General features: G+C 35.9%; 1 protein-coding gene and 1 non-coding gene across 2 annotated transcripts in view; both read right to left on the bottom strand.

The window, feature by feature from the left end:
* Smp_029470 (thimet oligopeptidase (M03 family)) overlaps positions 1–12381 on the bottom strand; it is a gene marked incomplete at both ends in the record, with an annotated part of 18135 nt that extends 5754 nt beyond the window's left edge. Inside the window, 10 exons of the mRNA XM_018791260.1 lie at positions 536–879; positions 2653–2880; positions 4587–4751; positions 7464–7518; positions 8879–8991; positions 10261–10298; positions 10931–11062; positions 11118–11233; positions 12058–12197; positions 12235–12381. Of these exons, the coding sequence (XP_018645540.1) occupies positions 536–879; positions 2653–2880; positions 4587–4751; positions 7464–7518; positions 8879–8991; positions 10261–10298; positions 10931–11062; positions 11118–11233; positions 12058–12197; positions 12235–12381 (1478 nt within the window). The remainder of the gene's footprint in view (positions 1–535; positions 880–2652; positions 2881–4586; positions 4752–7463; positions 7519–8878; positions 8992–10260; positions 10299–10930; positions 11063–11117; positions 11234–12057; positions 12198–12234) is intronic.
* Positions 5082–5153, bottom strand: Smp_tRNA_00056_Pseudo_TTG.1.1. Its single transcript has one exon. It is a non-coding gene (tRNA).
* Positions 12382–14036: the final 1655 nt, after the last annotated feature.

Below are 14036 nucleotides of genomic sequence, written 5' to 3'. Positions count from 1 at the left end.
CAGGTTTTCGATGGTGGTCTAGCTTCAATTAACTCATGATTTCAACTGAGAAAATACTAAATTCTCCACAAAACCTCCTCTGATTTACTTAAATTTACAAACAGGATTAATTTCTCTAAACAAATAACTAATTTTATATTGGAGGATAATTTCGTAAAGAAACATTATCCTGATGAGTATGGAATCACAAAATGAAGTGCAGTAGCAAAGGGATACATCCGACTAACACAATGAATCACTCTACCTGATGTCAATATTTACGACTTAATTCAACTAATTCACCAGGTACATATTAGTTTGAGAAGCTTCGAATAATACTCTATGTGTGACGGTCATAGATTCTAAGCTCAGTTGTCCAAATCGAATAAATGAAGAGTGGTTTGAACCAAGGACTTAGTGGCTGAAAGTCAAGTGTTTTAATTACTGAGACACCATTCCCCCTGATAGCAAAAACTGTAAGCTAGGAATAAATGAATTTCACGTACATTTAACCAAAATTTATTCTTAATTTCAATCACTAGAAATATTTACTTACCTAAATAAAGCTGTTTCAGTATGTGAACATACATGGTGCATCAGATGACCAAATTCATGGAAGAAAGTCACGACTTCATGATGAAATAGAAAGCATTGGCCAGTATTTTTATCTGGTGAAGTGAAATTAGTAACCAATGCTGCTATAGCCAATTGACGTTCAGAGGTTAATAACGATGGGGAATGATTATGTTCATTCACCGTAGTATTATTGGAGTCCATTGATCCACGGCATCCTGGTTGTAAACCGAATACAGCTGCATGTCCATATTTACCTTCACGTGGATGCAGGTCAAGATAGAAATAACCTAACAAACTATTGGATTCAGAATCACTCACTGAATACTACAACGAAAAATTATACAGACAAAGAGAGAAAAAGATTCACACTCAATGATAGGATTGAATGATGTTTAAGTTTTAAATAAAACTTGAAAATAGTTTACATCAAGGACTGACTTTAGTTAAACAACTGTTGAAGACTTAAAAACACTAAATACCCATTTCATCCCAGTAGGGGAATCGTCAGCAGTATTCATCTACGACACCATTGGAGATTGAACCTAGGATTTCCAGGTCTAGTGGTGGGCAATTAACATTTAGACCACTGAGTTCGTATTTAACAGTTTACATTTCTAACTCCGACTAATCTGTTATATTGAGCAACCATTATCAGTGGTGGGCAATTGCCTCACTCCTGACACCATTAGACTCCACTGGTCACGGCTCATCATTAGAACTAAGGGAATTAACTCTCAAATGATCACATGATTCAGATGAATGAATGGAAGAAGTTAGCTCTCCTGGACAGATATCACTTGTACATGATTATGGAAAATTAAGGCACAGTATATATAGTATTTCACATAGATTGAGTTTTCTTTCTTTCCAAGATAAACGAATTCTTAACCTATAACATAAATATTGCATACTCATGCTGTTTATGAGAACTTTTAACACTACGAATCAATTGAATTGCACTTGAATAGCCAGTAGTTTGACATAGGCTTTAAAAAAATTATTTAACCCTCATGCAACAAAATCGATGTAAATAATGCTTGGTAATATAAATGGTTAATATTCAACAGAGAAACACTCAAAGTACATTAAATTCATAAATGAAGGTAACATTAATGAGTTGACTGATGACCAAGGCATAGACCCTACATAATCCAATATGTGCGTATACATCATCGACTACAAAAGTATATAATCGAGTTTTTCACATTCATTACTCAACAAATATATCCATACAGCAGAAGGAATATTATCATTAACCGGGTACAGATTTATCTGCTTGGCTTACAGACACACTTCAAGTGACGGCTATTGATACTCTCTGGTTAACAAAACCGAAGTAGTCATAGTGCAGTTCAAACGTACGACTTAGTGGCTAAACGTCCAGCACCTGAAACGAGAGTCACTGCTCCGTCTACACAATCTACAGGATATCCGTAATAATAATGTAAGTGTCACCTTGAACAAGTGTGTGTACCAATGAGGTGATCAATTGAGTGCTGTTCTATGTACCCAGAATGGATTTCACTTTCCGGTTGCTGAAACTAATTTTGACAACCTGGGAGCACAAACCAAGTACCCAAATGACAAGTGTTTCAGGCCGATCACACAAGGCCTATTTGAGGGCAGTTCTAAATATGTTAGCTCCATTCAGAATTTACTACTGATGACAGAAATCCGTAGGACAAGCTGAGGTGTATTTTTTTCAGAGCCCACACTTTCTAATCCATTTAGTCCGTTATGAGAAGGCAACATCGCTGCAAACGCCAGTTGTCTGAAAGAATCACCAACTTACTGCCATCACATTTCAGTACACTTAGTACAACGATATCGCACTTGGACATTAAGTTCTTGCTGTTATCTATACTATATTCTCCAAGCGACCTTCCGGGTTTGGTGGTACCTAAATGGATTATTTTTCCAGCTAACATAGCCCCATTGTGTCATCACAATGTCACACCTAATCACAACGTAATAGGTTTCAACCCCACACTCACCTACTTTAGTTTGGGTAGTCGAGCACTATACCGCTAGTCCTAGAAATAATAAACACAATCTTGACCAAACTGAAGAATAAAGATATCAAATTTATGAACTAACCATTTCTACCTCTTCGTGCCAAACTTCTGCATTCGGAACACGCTCAAATTTTAAACCAAGTAATTGTTGATACAATCGCAATATACCCGATTTTACAGTAGCCAATGGAAAATATTTCTTCAAAGCCACTTCGTCGACGGAATAATCTCGTTCTTTAACCATATTCATATAATATCGTGTATCCCATGGATTTAAGCAATTATTAAACGTGTATCCTAAACGATCACACTGGAAGAGGGAAATAAACTTAGTAAGTATATTAAATGAAAGTTGGAAAGAAGAAAACAACTGAGAATGATTTTCGTTATGGTTCAAAAATATCACGTAGGGAGAACCGGTTAGAAATCAGGGGGTACTGACATCAATTGTTTTGACCTAGTTTAGAAATCTTCAGTGATTCGAACCCATAAATTCATAAGTAAACGGACCCATGATAATCGGATTTATGTAGCGAGCATGTCACCTTAGTTATATTCATGTACACATTATATTATTTACAAAAATATCAGTTAGTCAGTAACCATCAACACGAATAATATGAATCACCGTAAGCTGTAAACCAGCAAGCATTGGATAGCTATTTATAACCTAGCATGGGACTACTACTCAATGGCTGTAAGCATCCACGCACCTATTATGGATCGACAATCTACACAACACACTATAACGACAATCATCATACGATTACTTGTAACCGACCAATTCTCGAAGTTCTAGTGAGAAGCTGTGACCAGTAAAGTTTAATCATGTTAAGCATGAGACAGGTACAACGAGTGACAATGGATAATGGTAGCCAAGTAGCATGAAAGGACTGAAGTTGGATGGTCTCAATAGTAATTGATTGTGCGGAAACAAGTTATTTGAATAAATATTCGTCGAATATTGCTTAGCCTCTAACTCCTCTCATTCGATGTTGTGGGATGGTTTAGTCAATCACTGTCGGTAGATTATATCTCCTGATTTCAGGCACATCATTTCTAAGTGTTATTATTACTGAACATACTAGGTCAAGTGTAAGTGTTCATTTCGATAGGTGATGATTTAAAAACCCCAAGGAATTTATCACGTAAGTTGGTCATGGTGTGCTCTTTAAAGTCAACTTCTTTATACAACAGAATCGACCATCGATCTTATCCAGTGAATTGAAATGATATTGGAATAATGAGCCGATCAATGGTGGTCTAGAATCGACCGGTCCATGATTTCAATGAAATTCAACGATCTCTACCATTCAGTACTGGAGATTGAAAACATTTATAAAGTAGAGGGATGTACGGATCTTAACTTGAATAAGTTTGGGCAATTGTTCAAAAGTGACGAGGATAAAAATCTACACATACAAAAACAGACATAAGCATGGGACAAACGCACAGACTTGTCTTCAGAAAACCAAATAACTGATCCACTACAAAAGATGACTTGATAAAACATCCAGATTGGGACTACGAACATCAAGTTCTTCGAAACACTGTACTCGGACAACGGGCGAAATCCCCACGGAGAGTAATAAGGAAGAAGACGATAATAGTTAAGAGGAATAATTTGGTTGGTAGTTCACAGAGGTGAACAAGTATGGGACTGGTAAGTTAATGGTTATTTAAGGAATGTGAAGAGCTGTCTCAAGTAAAGTACTGGCTCTGCCGAGAAATGGTGTGGACGCTTGACTAGGTGTCCTTATTTTACTATAGATATTAGTGTCCCTAGTAAAAAAGCCTACTAATCAATGCATTTTGTGTGATAATTCAACTTTACAATATAGATTTGTTTCCTAGAACACTGGCTTAACCTTCCCAAATTTGTTTACTGAGATCTGGACATGTTAAGATCGTATCTATCCTGCTTTAAGATAACTTCACAGCTAAGTCGTGTTCAACACACGTTTTAATAATTACAAAAAATAATTGACCAATGTAGAGAGCAAAAAAACATCTTACCTCTTCTTTTTTCAATTCCAGTAAACGTGTCGACTCTTTCAGTCGAATTTTTTCTAGTTTATTTCCAAGATTATTTAAAAATTCGCTAATATTCTCAGACGTTTTAGTCTTGTATAAATCAAGCATAAAGTCTGCATGTGTAGGAAAACCAAGAAGTGTTGCACGCTAAAACACAAGGATATAAAATGAGGGAGTGACAATCACAAGAATTCAGAAACAAAAGAAACATTTACAATTCTTTTCATAAAACTGAGAACTAATCACAAATTTAGATAATACAAAAATGTTAGTTTGAATCTTCCCATCGATTTGTTAGGACTATAACTGGTCAGTCTCTAATTGGCATATGTGCATACTGTGCGTATTGTCTCAATATAGCTTTAATTCACAAGCATGGTAAGCAAAAATAGACAGTGGCTAGCAGTGGAATCCAGGACGCACGTTTCGTCCTATTTGGGACTCGTCAGCTGGATGCACCTGTATCTCAGAGTTGATGTCCACTCTGGGACTCGAACTCAGTACCTTTCGCTTCAAACGCCATCGCGTTATCCACTCGGCCACTGAATCTTGATAGCCACTTGCTTGTGCAATGGGGTGAAGTTTAAATTCACTTAGTATTGTTTGTTTGAATCTGACTGCAAAGGTGATGATGTCTCAAACATAATCAATGGGAGGCTTAAAATTGCATTAGCCAGAACTTTTCCGGCAGCCAAACTACTAAGTCCTTATAAAACATGTTCAATAACCCAATCAAAGATCGACAAGCACTCCTTTCATGTTACTGTCAATTGTGTTTGTAAATTTACGTGTACCTGACAAAGCAACTACACTGGCCGAATAGAAGGGAGGGCATATCTTAGATCTTTTGAGCATGTTCCAAAAAGCCTTAGAACAAGAGATAGAATGACTTTAGATTGTGCAATTACCAAACATCTCTTGGATGCATGACTTCAAGTCGCTACATCGCAATCTATCAAGATGATTAAAAAATGGCGAAACTTCAGTCTTCTGGTGACAAATATTCCTTCGTTGCATCTTAAAACATTTTTGAAACTCTTTCTTGCATTTATTACATCATTGAGGCTTTTTTCATTCCGACTGTCTTCCAGATTAGTAATCTTATTTTCGTAACTGAGCTTTACTCATTCTATTCTGATCAGCGATTACTCATTATGTAATCGCTTGTTTCCGGACCTTTGAACTCTTGTCACAAATAATGTTGTGAATTGTTCTTTTACATAAGACATATATTTACAATATTCAGTCTATTGAATTTATTTGCACCCTTGCTATACTATGCTAATGTGTCTTCAACGTAACTTCCAACTAAACTCTTTCATTTAAGTAATTCAAACCCATTTCGTAATTATGTTTTAAATATCATAGGTTGTAAGTAGCTGATGAGAACCAGACCAAATAAAGTGATTTATCCTGTTCTGCTAGAATCTTTGTTCTTCTTTTCTTCGAAATGATAAAGGGAACTGTGTGCATGAGATTTATAATTTTTCTTATTAAATCACTTTCCTATTTCCCCTTAATTGAAGGAACATAAATCGATTCGGTTTAGAGATGCAAACCTTTGGATATAACCTCAGTAGTTTAGGGGTCAAGCGCTCATTGTGATATCTGAAAATCTTGAAGCGACGGAATGTTACTGCCACTGAAGTGTTCCATACTGGTAGGATACACCTACGCATTGACTCCTGACTTTCAATGGTTGTCTGAGATCAGTTCGTGATGTCAGCCACACAGTCAGTTATACACATACGTACATGGATTCAAGCTGAATAACCACTATATTCCCGGTCCCATGACTAGGAAACATCAGAGTTTTAATGTCCTATTATAGTTTCTTAAATGTTGACTAATTAACCTAATAGTCGACATAGGGTTATTCAGCGTTAGGTTGGGTATTTTTATTGCGTCGTGATGGTAGATTGGGAAGATATTCCAAATCGATGGTAGGTTTGATGGTTGTTATAAATCAACTTTTTAAATACTGACTTTCAGGTTTGAATATTGCTTCGATAAAATTTTGACATGACATTTAAATTAATATTGTCAGTGATGTTAGCCTAGTTGAAAAAGGTAGGGACTAAAAAACGTCATTGGCAGTAGCTATGTTCTGGCTAAGGATGTTCGGAAACTCTTCATGTTTGAATACCATAGAATTGAGAAGGATTGTAAACAGCAACTTCATAAAGCTGAGATTCCATGATGAGTGTTCAGGTGGGGTAACCAAAATTCGCTTAGTGGCATCAACTTTAAAGGCCAACTTTGGTGGGATAGGACATGTTTTCTGATAGTTCCAGCTGATTCTATGTCGTCTACTAATTTCTAAAGCTGGGATAAGGTAGAAAAAGCAGAGAGGTAATCAATTTATGACATGGCCGCGTGCTATTTAAGAGAGCTGTATAAAAGTGGCAGCAACCCTTTATGGTACTATAACTTTATTCTGTATGGTGCATTCTGCTTTTTGTTCCGAATGGTACTATAAGAAATGGCAATTAATTAAATAAAATATTATTGCTAAGGCTTTGAAAAAGAATGTGCCAATAAACAGGGTACACATGAACTTGCACAGAATAGATGAATTATATTGAATTAAACGTTTGTAGAATAAATAGATAAAAGCAAATCTGTGAACAATATGTTTGCATTTTTCGCAGGTTACCATGGATTAATCAACAAGATAAAGGAACCATATCACAATACGGTTTGGCTTGCAGTCTAACGTGTAAATGTGAATGTCATTGCCACATTATGTTGCAGTAATACCAGCACTTATAATAATAGTGAAAGATGGATAACATCCACTCTCAAATTATTCATGTACATTGAAATTACTTGATTGCAGACACAAATAAGATCACTTACTTCTCTCCGAAGTTCCATTAAACGTTTCAGTATGGGTGTATTTTCTTTAATACACCTAAAAACATAAATTATAAGTCAAAAATAAATTCACAGTCCAAGTGAATTTATAAGAAAATACCTAATACTAATTTATTATTCAGGTTCATACCGAAAGCCTAAATACTAGACACTTATAAAATATTCTTCAACTAACAAATATCTACTGATTAATGGAAGCTGTTTTTATCGACTTCGGGAGTTCACAAATCTTTAAAAGCAAAGAATATTGGAGTAGAAAAACATTCTCAATAACTTCTGGAATAGGGATAATCGAACATATAAATATCCCTATCCTTTCTCACATGGTAGATAATGAAAACGGTATTAAGATAGAAGTAGTCTTCAAGGTTTTATATTAAGTCTTAAGCAGTTCACTGGAAAGAGGCAAGACTACGTTCTTTCCAAAAGCAGGAACCGAACTGATGAATTCAAAGAAGTTACATACAGGTACTTTGTTTAGCTAAGCTCACAAATGAGTGACCACATTCTTAATATTCATACTATAAACTCTAAACCTCAACATCGCCTTTATGCTCATCCCTTGTCCTGTCGCTTTCATATGGAATGTTTTTAATTTCACATTTATATTTTTAATCCATATGACTTGCCAATTAAAAATATCACTATTATTGTTAGCTGATTAGAGGTGGTCGACAGGAAACTCTAGACCTATATTTCGTGCTAGTTGTGACTCATCAGTAAGGCATACACCTGTAATCTTCAAGGGACTGACATTGGTCACTGCTGTGTGCAAGTAACTGTAATTTGTTACAATTACTCTAACGCAACAATTCTCCATTATATTCACATGATTTCACCGTAACCACTGTAATTCACTCCTATGAGTGATATCTATTACTCGTTCTTATATGATCCTTCAACGGTAATGGCATATTCTGTACATACTTAAACTGTAACTGATTTAAACGTCCGTCATTATCAACAAAGAACATTAACTAATTCAGTCATAACCTATGTACGTATGTCCTACTTCAACCATTAAAATACAATATTTAAGAATTTACAACTATGTATCACTAATGATGAAGTTAAGGAGAACAACCGTTTTCTCGAATTTTCATCCGACAGTCTGAAATCAACAAATTACTTGATTTGACTTGGGCCATATTGTTTGTTGTATGAAGATTAGTGACACTACCAAGTAGCGAAAACCAAATTAGTTAGAATAGGGTTCTGACCTCCAACCTAGAGGTTGGAAAACAAGTACATGTAACAAAAAACCACCTATTTCAAATACAATCTAGACGGTGATGGAGCGCATCTATGCAAATCTCATTGCATTGTGTTTATCAATGATGATGACCAGTACTTTTGATAAACCTCTAAGAAAACCAATAGCCAAACGTTCAATTTACCTCGAATTAAAAGCTGTTTCTAATGTTCTCCTTGTTTCTGGATTAGATGCTTTTTGCATGATCGGGAAGTAGTGTGGATATTTGAGAGATACTTCACGTTTGCCAGAAGGGAGCTATTTTTTAATTCATAGATGCATTAAAAAAGAAATAATACACCACAACATATTAGACAGCATACAACTAATTTGTACAGGAAAATTCGTCCATGTAATGAAATAGATTACTTTCAACAATATAAACTATTAATGAGATTAGACGTGAGAAGCATTTGAGAAACGCGTTGGACATAGAGAAATCAGCTTGATCTCAAATCGATCTATCTACATACTTCAGCACTATTGAAGTCAAGTATTAAGAAGATAAGCTTTTATTGAAAGAAGAAAGCCCCGTTTCCTCCGTTTTAACATTCATATACTTAATCATGAATTTTTTAGGGTAACTAATGACAAGTGAACAACATTCAACTACGGTTGATTCTCTGTTAACCAAATCTTCGGAAAAACGATCTTCTGATATGATGGAAAAGGATTTTCGCTATATTTCCTTCATAGCCTAGTGCACAGAAGTACTGAAGTTCAACAAATAAATATCTCCATTATGTTGCGCTTAAATATTAAATTACATGAACAATATTTTTAACTTCACAATACTTATTGCTCTTTTTATTAATATTCACTGATGAGAACTTATCCGAAATTATAATACAAATCATGTACACCATATTTTTAGTGGTTGGTGTTATCATGGTTAGGTTGCATGCAATCTGCAAACTAAATAAATCTACCTTATTTTGATACATTCGTTGTTCTTGTTTTAAGGAACATTTAGAATTTATTCCACTCAGGTACCTAGGACTTTGAAGAATTTGGTTGGAACTGGGTCGCGCAAAACACTGTGCTATATGCCTTACTACTGCAATAGATTGCGAATATCCCCGACAAGGCCCACATGCCTGTCGAAATTAATGACTAATATGGTTCAAAACTAGTTTTGCTTATATTTTATCTCAACTACCAGTCAGCTCTCACTACAGCGTACCATTTAATTTCTTTGCGATCTTCGTATTATTGTTTCATTTTGAGGTAGTGAAACATCAACATATACACACTGATATCAGATTTGACTATTTCAACGTGACTATCCGTCAGTTAAGACTACCAGTGCAACTCAATAAATAAGTGTTCTATCGTTTACTAACTCCAACTACGTCTAACAAATTAGAGAGGGTTGCATAATGTCAGAGTAATGATCAAGCTGAAACAAATCATACATTATCTCTAACAAACAACTGTGTTATCGATGAGAATGCTGATAATAGCTACACTGAAAAAGTCAAGAATGTACAACTACAGAATAACATAACACGAAAGAAACTGAATCACCTTTTTCAAACCATCAATGAAATCAGCAGGACATCCAGCTACAAAAAAAAAATTAAATTATATCAATTTCCACAAGTGAAACAACACATGAGAATAAATTTACTGAGAACGTTTTACTAGCTACTCCAAAAACCGTTTATCGCAAGAAAATGTCATACTTTCTACAACTATTAAAACTCAAATACATTGTATTATTGATTTCCAAACAAATACCCATTAAACAGAAAAATCAATTAAAAATTGTGTGACTGGTGAGGCAACAACTTGACGGTTTACTACACTGATGCTCGACGATGGATTTGTGACCAAACTAAAAGTATATTAGGAGGTTGCATTAACATAAGGTATACGACAACCAGTTTTATCACCACAAGATGAGTTGCTCAAGAGAACTATTACTTTTGATTATCTCATCAAATAGAAAAAGAACTCTTCAGTTTCAATGCGTAGTATTCATAACCAATGAAATAAAACTATCAGAAACACGACAAACTCATCAGAGAGCCTGCAATTATGGTAAATGGACATGTTTGTACAACCATCTACCGTTTTAGCCTTAAAACACTACAAACAATTAACACACAAAACATAAAACCTCCATAACTCATCACGTGTCATCTACACTTTATTTAGATAATCTAAAACTTCATCATTTTTGTTGTTAACATACTCAATTCCTCATCTGTAAACTTTAACAATGTGTTCTCTTCATTTAGAGCACGTTGGAAATCAATACATAGTTGATTTTCTTCCTTATTCAAGGCTTCTATCAGTTTTCTTTTATCGTCATCCAGGTGAAGACCTATTGTGTACAAATACAGTTATTCATTAATATCATACAGGAACAAGCAACAAACCATTTCTCCGACCGAGCTGAACTTTTCTATCTACATAACGACGATATTCACCGGAGAATGATGAATCTATATTCTTTTGAACGGAAACAAACTTTTCAAATACGTCCTTCCGCATTCTGAGCAATGAAAATTTAGGAAAATAATAGTAAAACATGACGAGTGGTATTTTTTTTCAGGTAAATAATCAGACATATAGTACATCGCGATGAAATCAATAATAGCATCAGTGATCATGTGAAGCTAAAATAAACTCTAGGAATCCGATAATAAGTGGTGTATTCTGAGAACTACGGCTTCATAAAAAACGTATGCCCAACTATGATCGACTATGATAACGGTTATATGGCGTTCAAAAGTAGATTAAGTAACAATCAGTTTGAACTAACGCTCTCTTGACTACTCATGCCGATGACAACTAACATGGTTGGCTTTTGTTTTTTTAATATCTGTCAGAGTACACCCTATTTAACTTACAGCCATTTAGATCAAGGTACAAAACTAGTAGATGAGTTGTCAAAAGCCAGTTTGAACCTCGTTAGAAGGCACACACTTCTTTGTTTATGGTTGTGAAACAAATGGACCCAAGCAACCATTAAAGGGGAAATAAAGGCGAACAATGTGGGAAATTAAAGGGATATTCTGTTTGAAAATAAAGGGGTAATGATAGGGAGATGCATTAGAGTGTTTGATTTTTCGTATGTCATGGGGAAATAATGAGGAATTTTCCCTTTTTGTAAATTCATATTTCAAATGTCTCTGAGTTGTCTACTTTTTGCCTAAACAGACGCCAAACTTATCTAACCATTCTAACGGCTGAGTAAAGACAACTGTAGCTTTTCATGCCAGCCACAAATAATGTGCTATGTAGGTTGAGTCGATACCTGTGTTATTAGCAGCAAAGATGTTAGCAGAGGGTCGATTGAAGTGTAAGTTAACTTACTCTAATTCAACTTCCATATCAGAAAGTCTACGAGTGGCATCACAGCTGGCGTCTCTTATAGCTTTATAAGGAGATATATGTTGAAGGAAGTCGATGGCATTTTTTTCCGTTTGGTATTCAGCTTCAAACAGTGACATAGGCTGGGAAAATGTCAGTATAACCAATATTAATGTTTACTAGGACAACTGACTCAAAAGTAGCAGGTCCGGATGATCCCACTCTGTCATATACTGAAATGGCATTACTGATTAGGGTTGATGTTCTCTCAACAATATCATTCACAGAACCAGACCACTTAAGGAGACAACCAGGAGCAACAAACATACTCAAATTTGCGTCGACCTACAAAAGCAAGATCAGTGACTCGTTCAAACTGCATGAAGATCCAGATTCAGGTCAGTTCCAAATTAGTGTATTAAGGACTGAAGGCCTACAGCATTCGTTAGTCTTTTTGCAGTAAGCTTTCAAGATTATCTAGTCTCCTCTTGAATAAAACAACTGAAGAGACGAGTGCCACTACCTAAGGTAACAGGTCCCGAGAATTGATGACTAGAAGTATAAACCTGTATTCTACGAGTATTTTTGCTTCCTACTAGCCTTTTTACTGGTCCGGTATGTTCTTTGAGTTTTCTTGATCTGGTAGTAAAAGTAAGAGAAGGTGTATTAGGTTCAAAATCATTTTTTAAGAATCTATACATCAAAATCTGATTACTTCCTAATCTGCGTTAGGACAGAGTAAATCACAGAGGTGTGGAATAGCTCAAGCAGTTGTTCTCCGTCTTTTTTTCAAGATTACGGGCTTGAAGCCTGGACGAAGTCTTCAAGTTTGCATTTCACTAAGGTCATATATACTGTAGTATCTAACTTGGCGAGTGTGTGTCTTAAAGTCAAAAGGGCTCCACATCCCTTAACTCAGGCCTCGTGACGGTGAGCCGTGGCCATAAGAGCATGGCTTACTGTCACTTCAAGATCCTTGTGAAATCGAACCGCCGACACTGACCCTTTCCTATGCTGTGCCATTTTACCTTTGTATCCCCAATATCCATGTAAAACACACGGTCGCTTTGACAGGTATCAGCCATCTTTGAGACCAGCTAATCAGAACATCCAAGTCCGTTTGAAGTGTACAAGCGTTTACTTCGCCTGTTTTTACTTGTCAGCCTTGTGGTACTCCACTATGTGCTGGGTTCCAGAAGTAGCACTTGGAATTTATTCTTACTTTCTGTCTATGGCCTACCGAGAAATCCTCGGTCCACTTCAGAAGAAGTCCGTCAGTTCACAGGTATGACAGCCTCAACAATAGCCTATTTTCGGTACCTTACCAAATTCCTTGCTGAAGTATATTTAGACGAAACCCACCGATGTTTCATTACCTGGAGCCTTCGTCCATCTATATCTTGTCATAAAGAGGTTTGTTGCGCAAGATAATGTCCTCCCGAACCCATTTTGTTAGTTATATGGCAGGGGTTTGGTTTCCATGGATGCCATTATTGTCTTTTTGGTTATTCTTACCCGTATTTCCACTACAATACTGATGAAACCAACAGGTCTATAAAGATAGGTGAAGGCTGACAATGGAATACAGGGTGCGCATTTCGTTCTATTGGGGACTTCTGAGATGGATGTACCTGCATCCTATGTTTGCTTATAATGCTTGTGACTTAAGACGATATGGGGGCAATCCGTACGGGATGCATATACGCCAATAAGTAACTGACTAATTACAGTCCTACACATCAATAGGAAGATTAAAACAAATAATACAAAAAATGAATTTGACGGATCTGTAGTTTCACAGAAGTTGCCTTAATCTTGTTTTGTATATTGGAGTGGCAATTGCATCCTTCCAGTCCATAGGTAACATACTGTGCGATTTTTCTCAAGATTTTAAGTTGCATTTCATCTGGTCATGTTGATGTTTCTGTGTTCAAAGTACTAAGGATTTTACGTACGTCTTCTTGATCGAAGTATACAGTGAG

The sequence above is a fragment of the Schistosoma mansoni genome (assembly GCF_000237925.1).
Source record: "Schistosoma mansoni, WGS project CABG00000000 data, chromosome 3 unplaced supercontig 0124, strain Puerto Rico, whole genome shotgun sequence".
NCBI lineage: Eukaryota > Metazoa > Platyhelminthes > Trematoda > Strigeidida > Schistosomatidae > Schistosoma > Schistosoma mansoni.
Note: the sequence above shows the minus strand (reverse complement) of the source record. Positions and strands in the feature narration are given on the sequence as shown.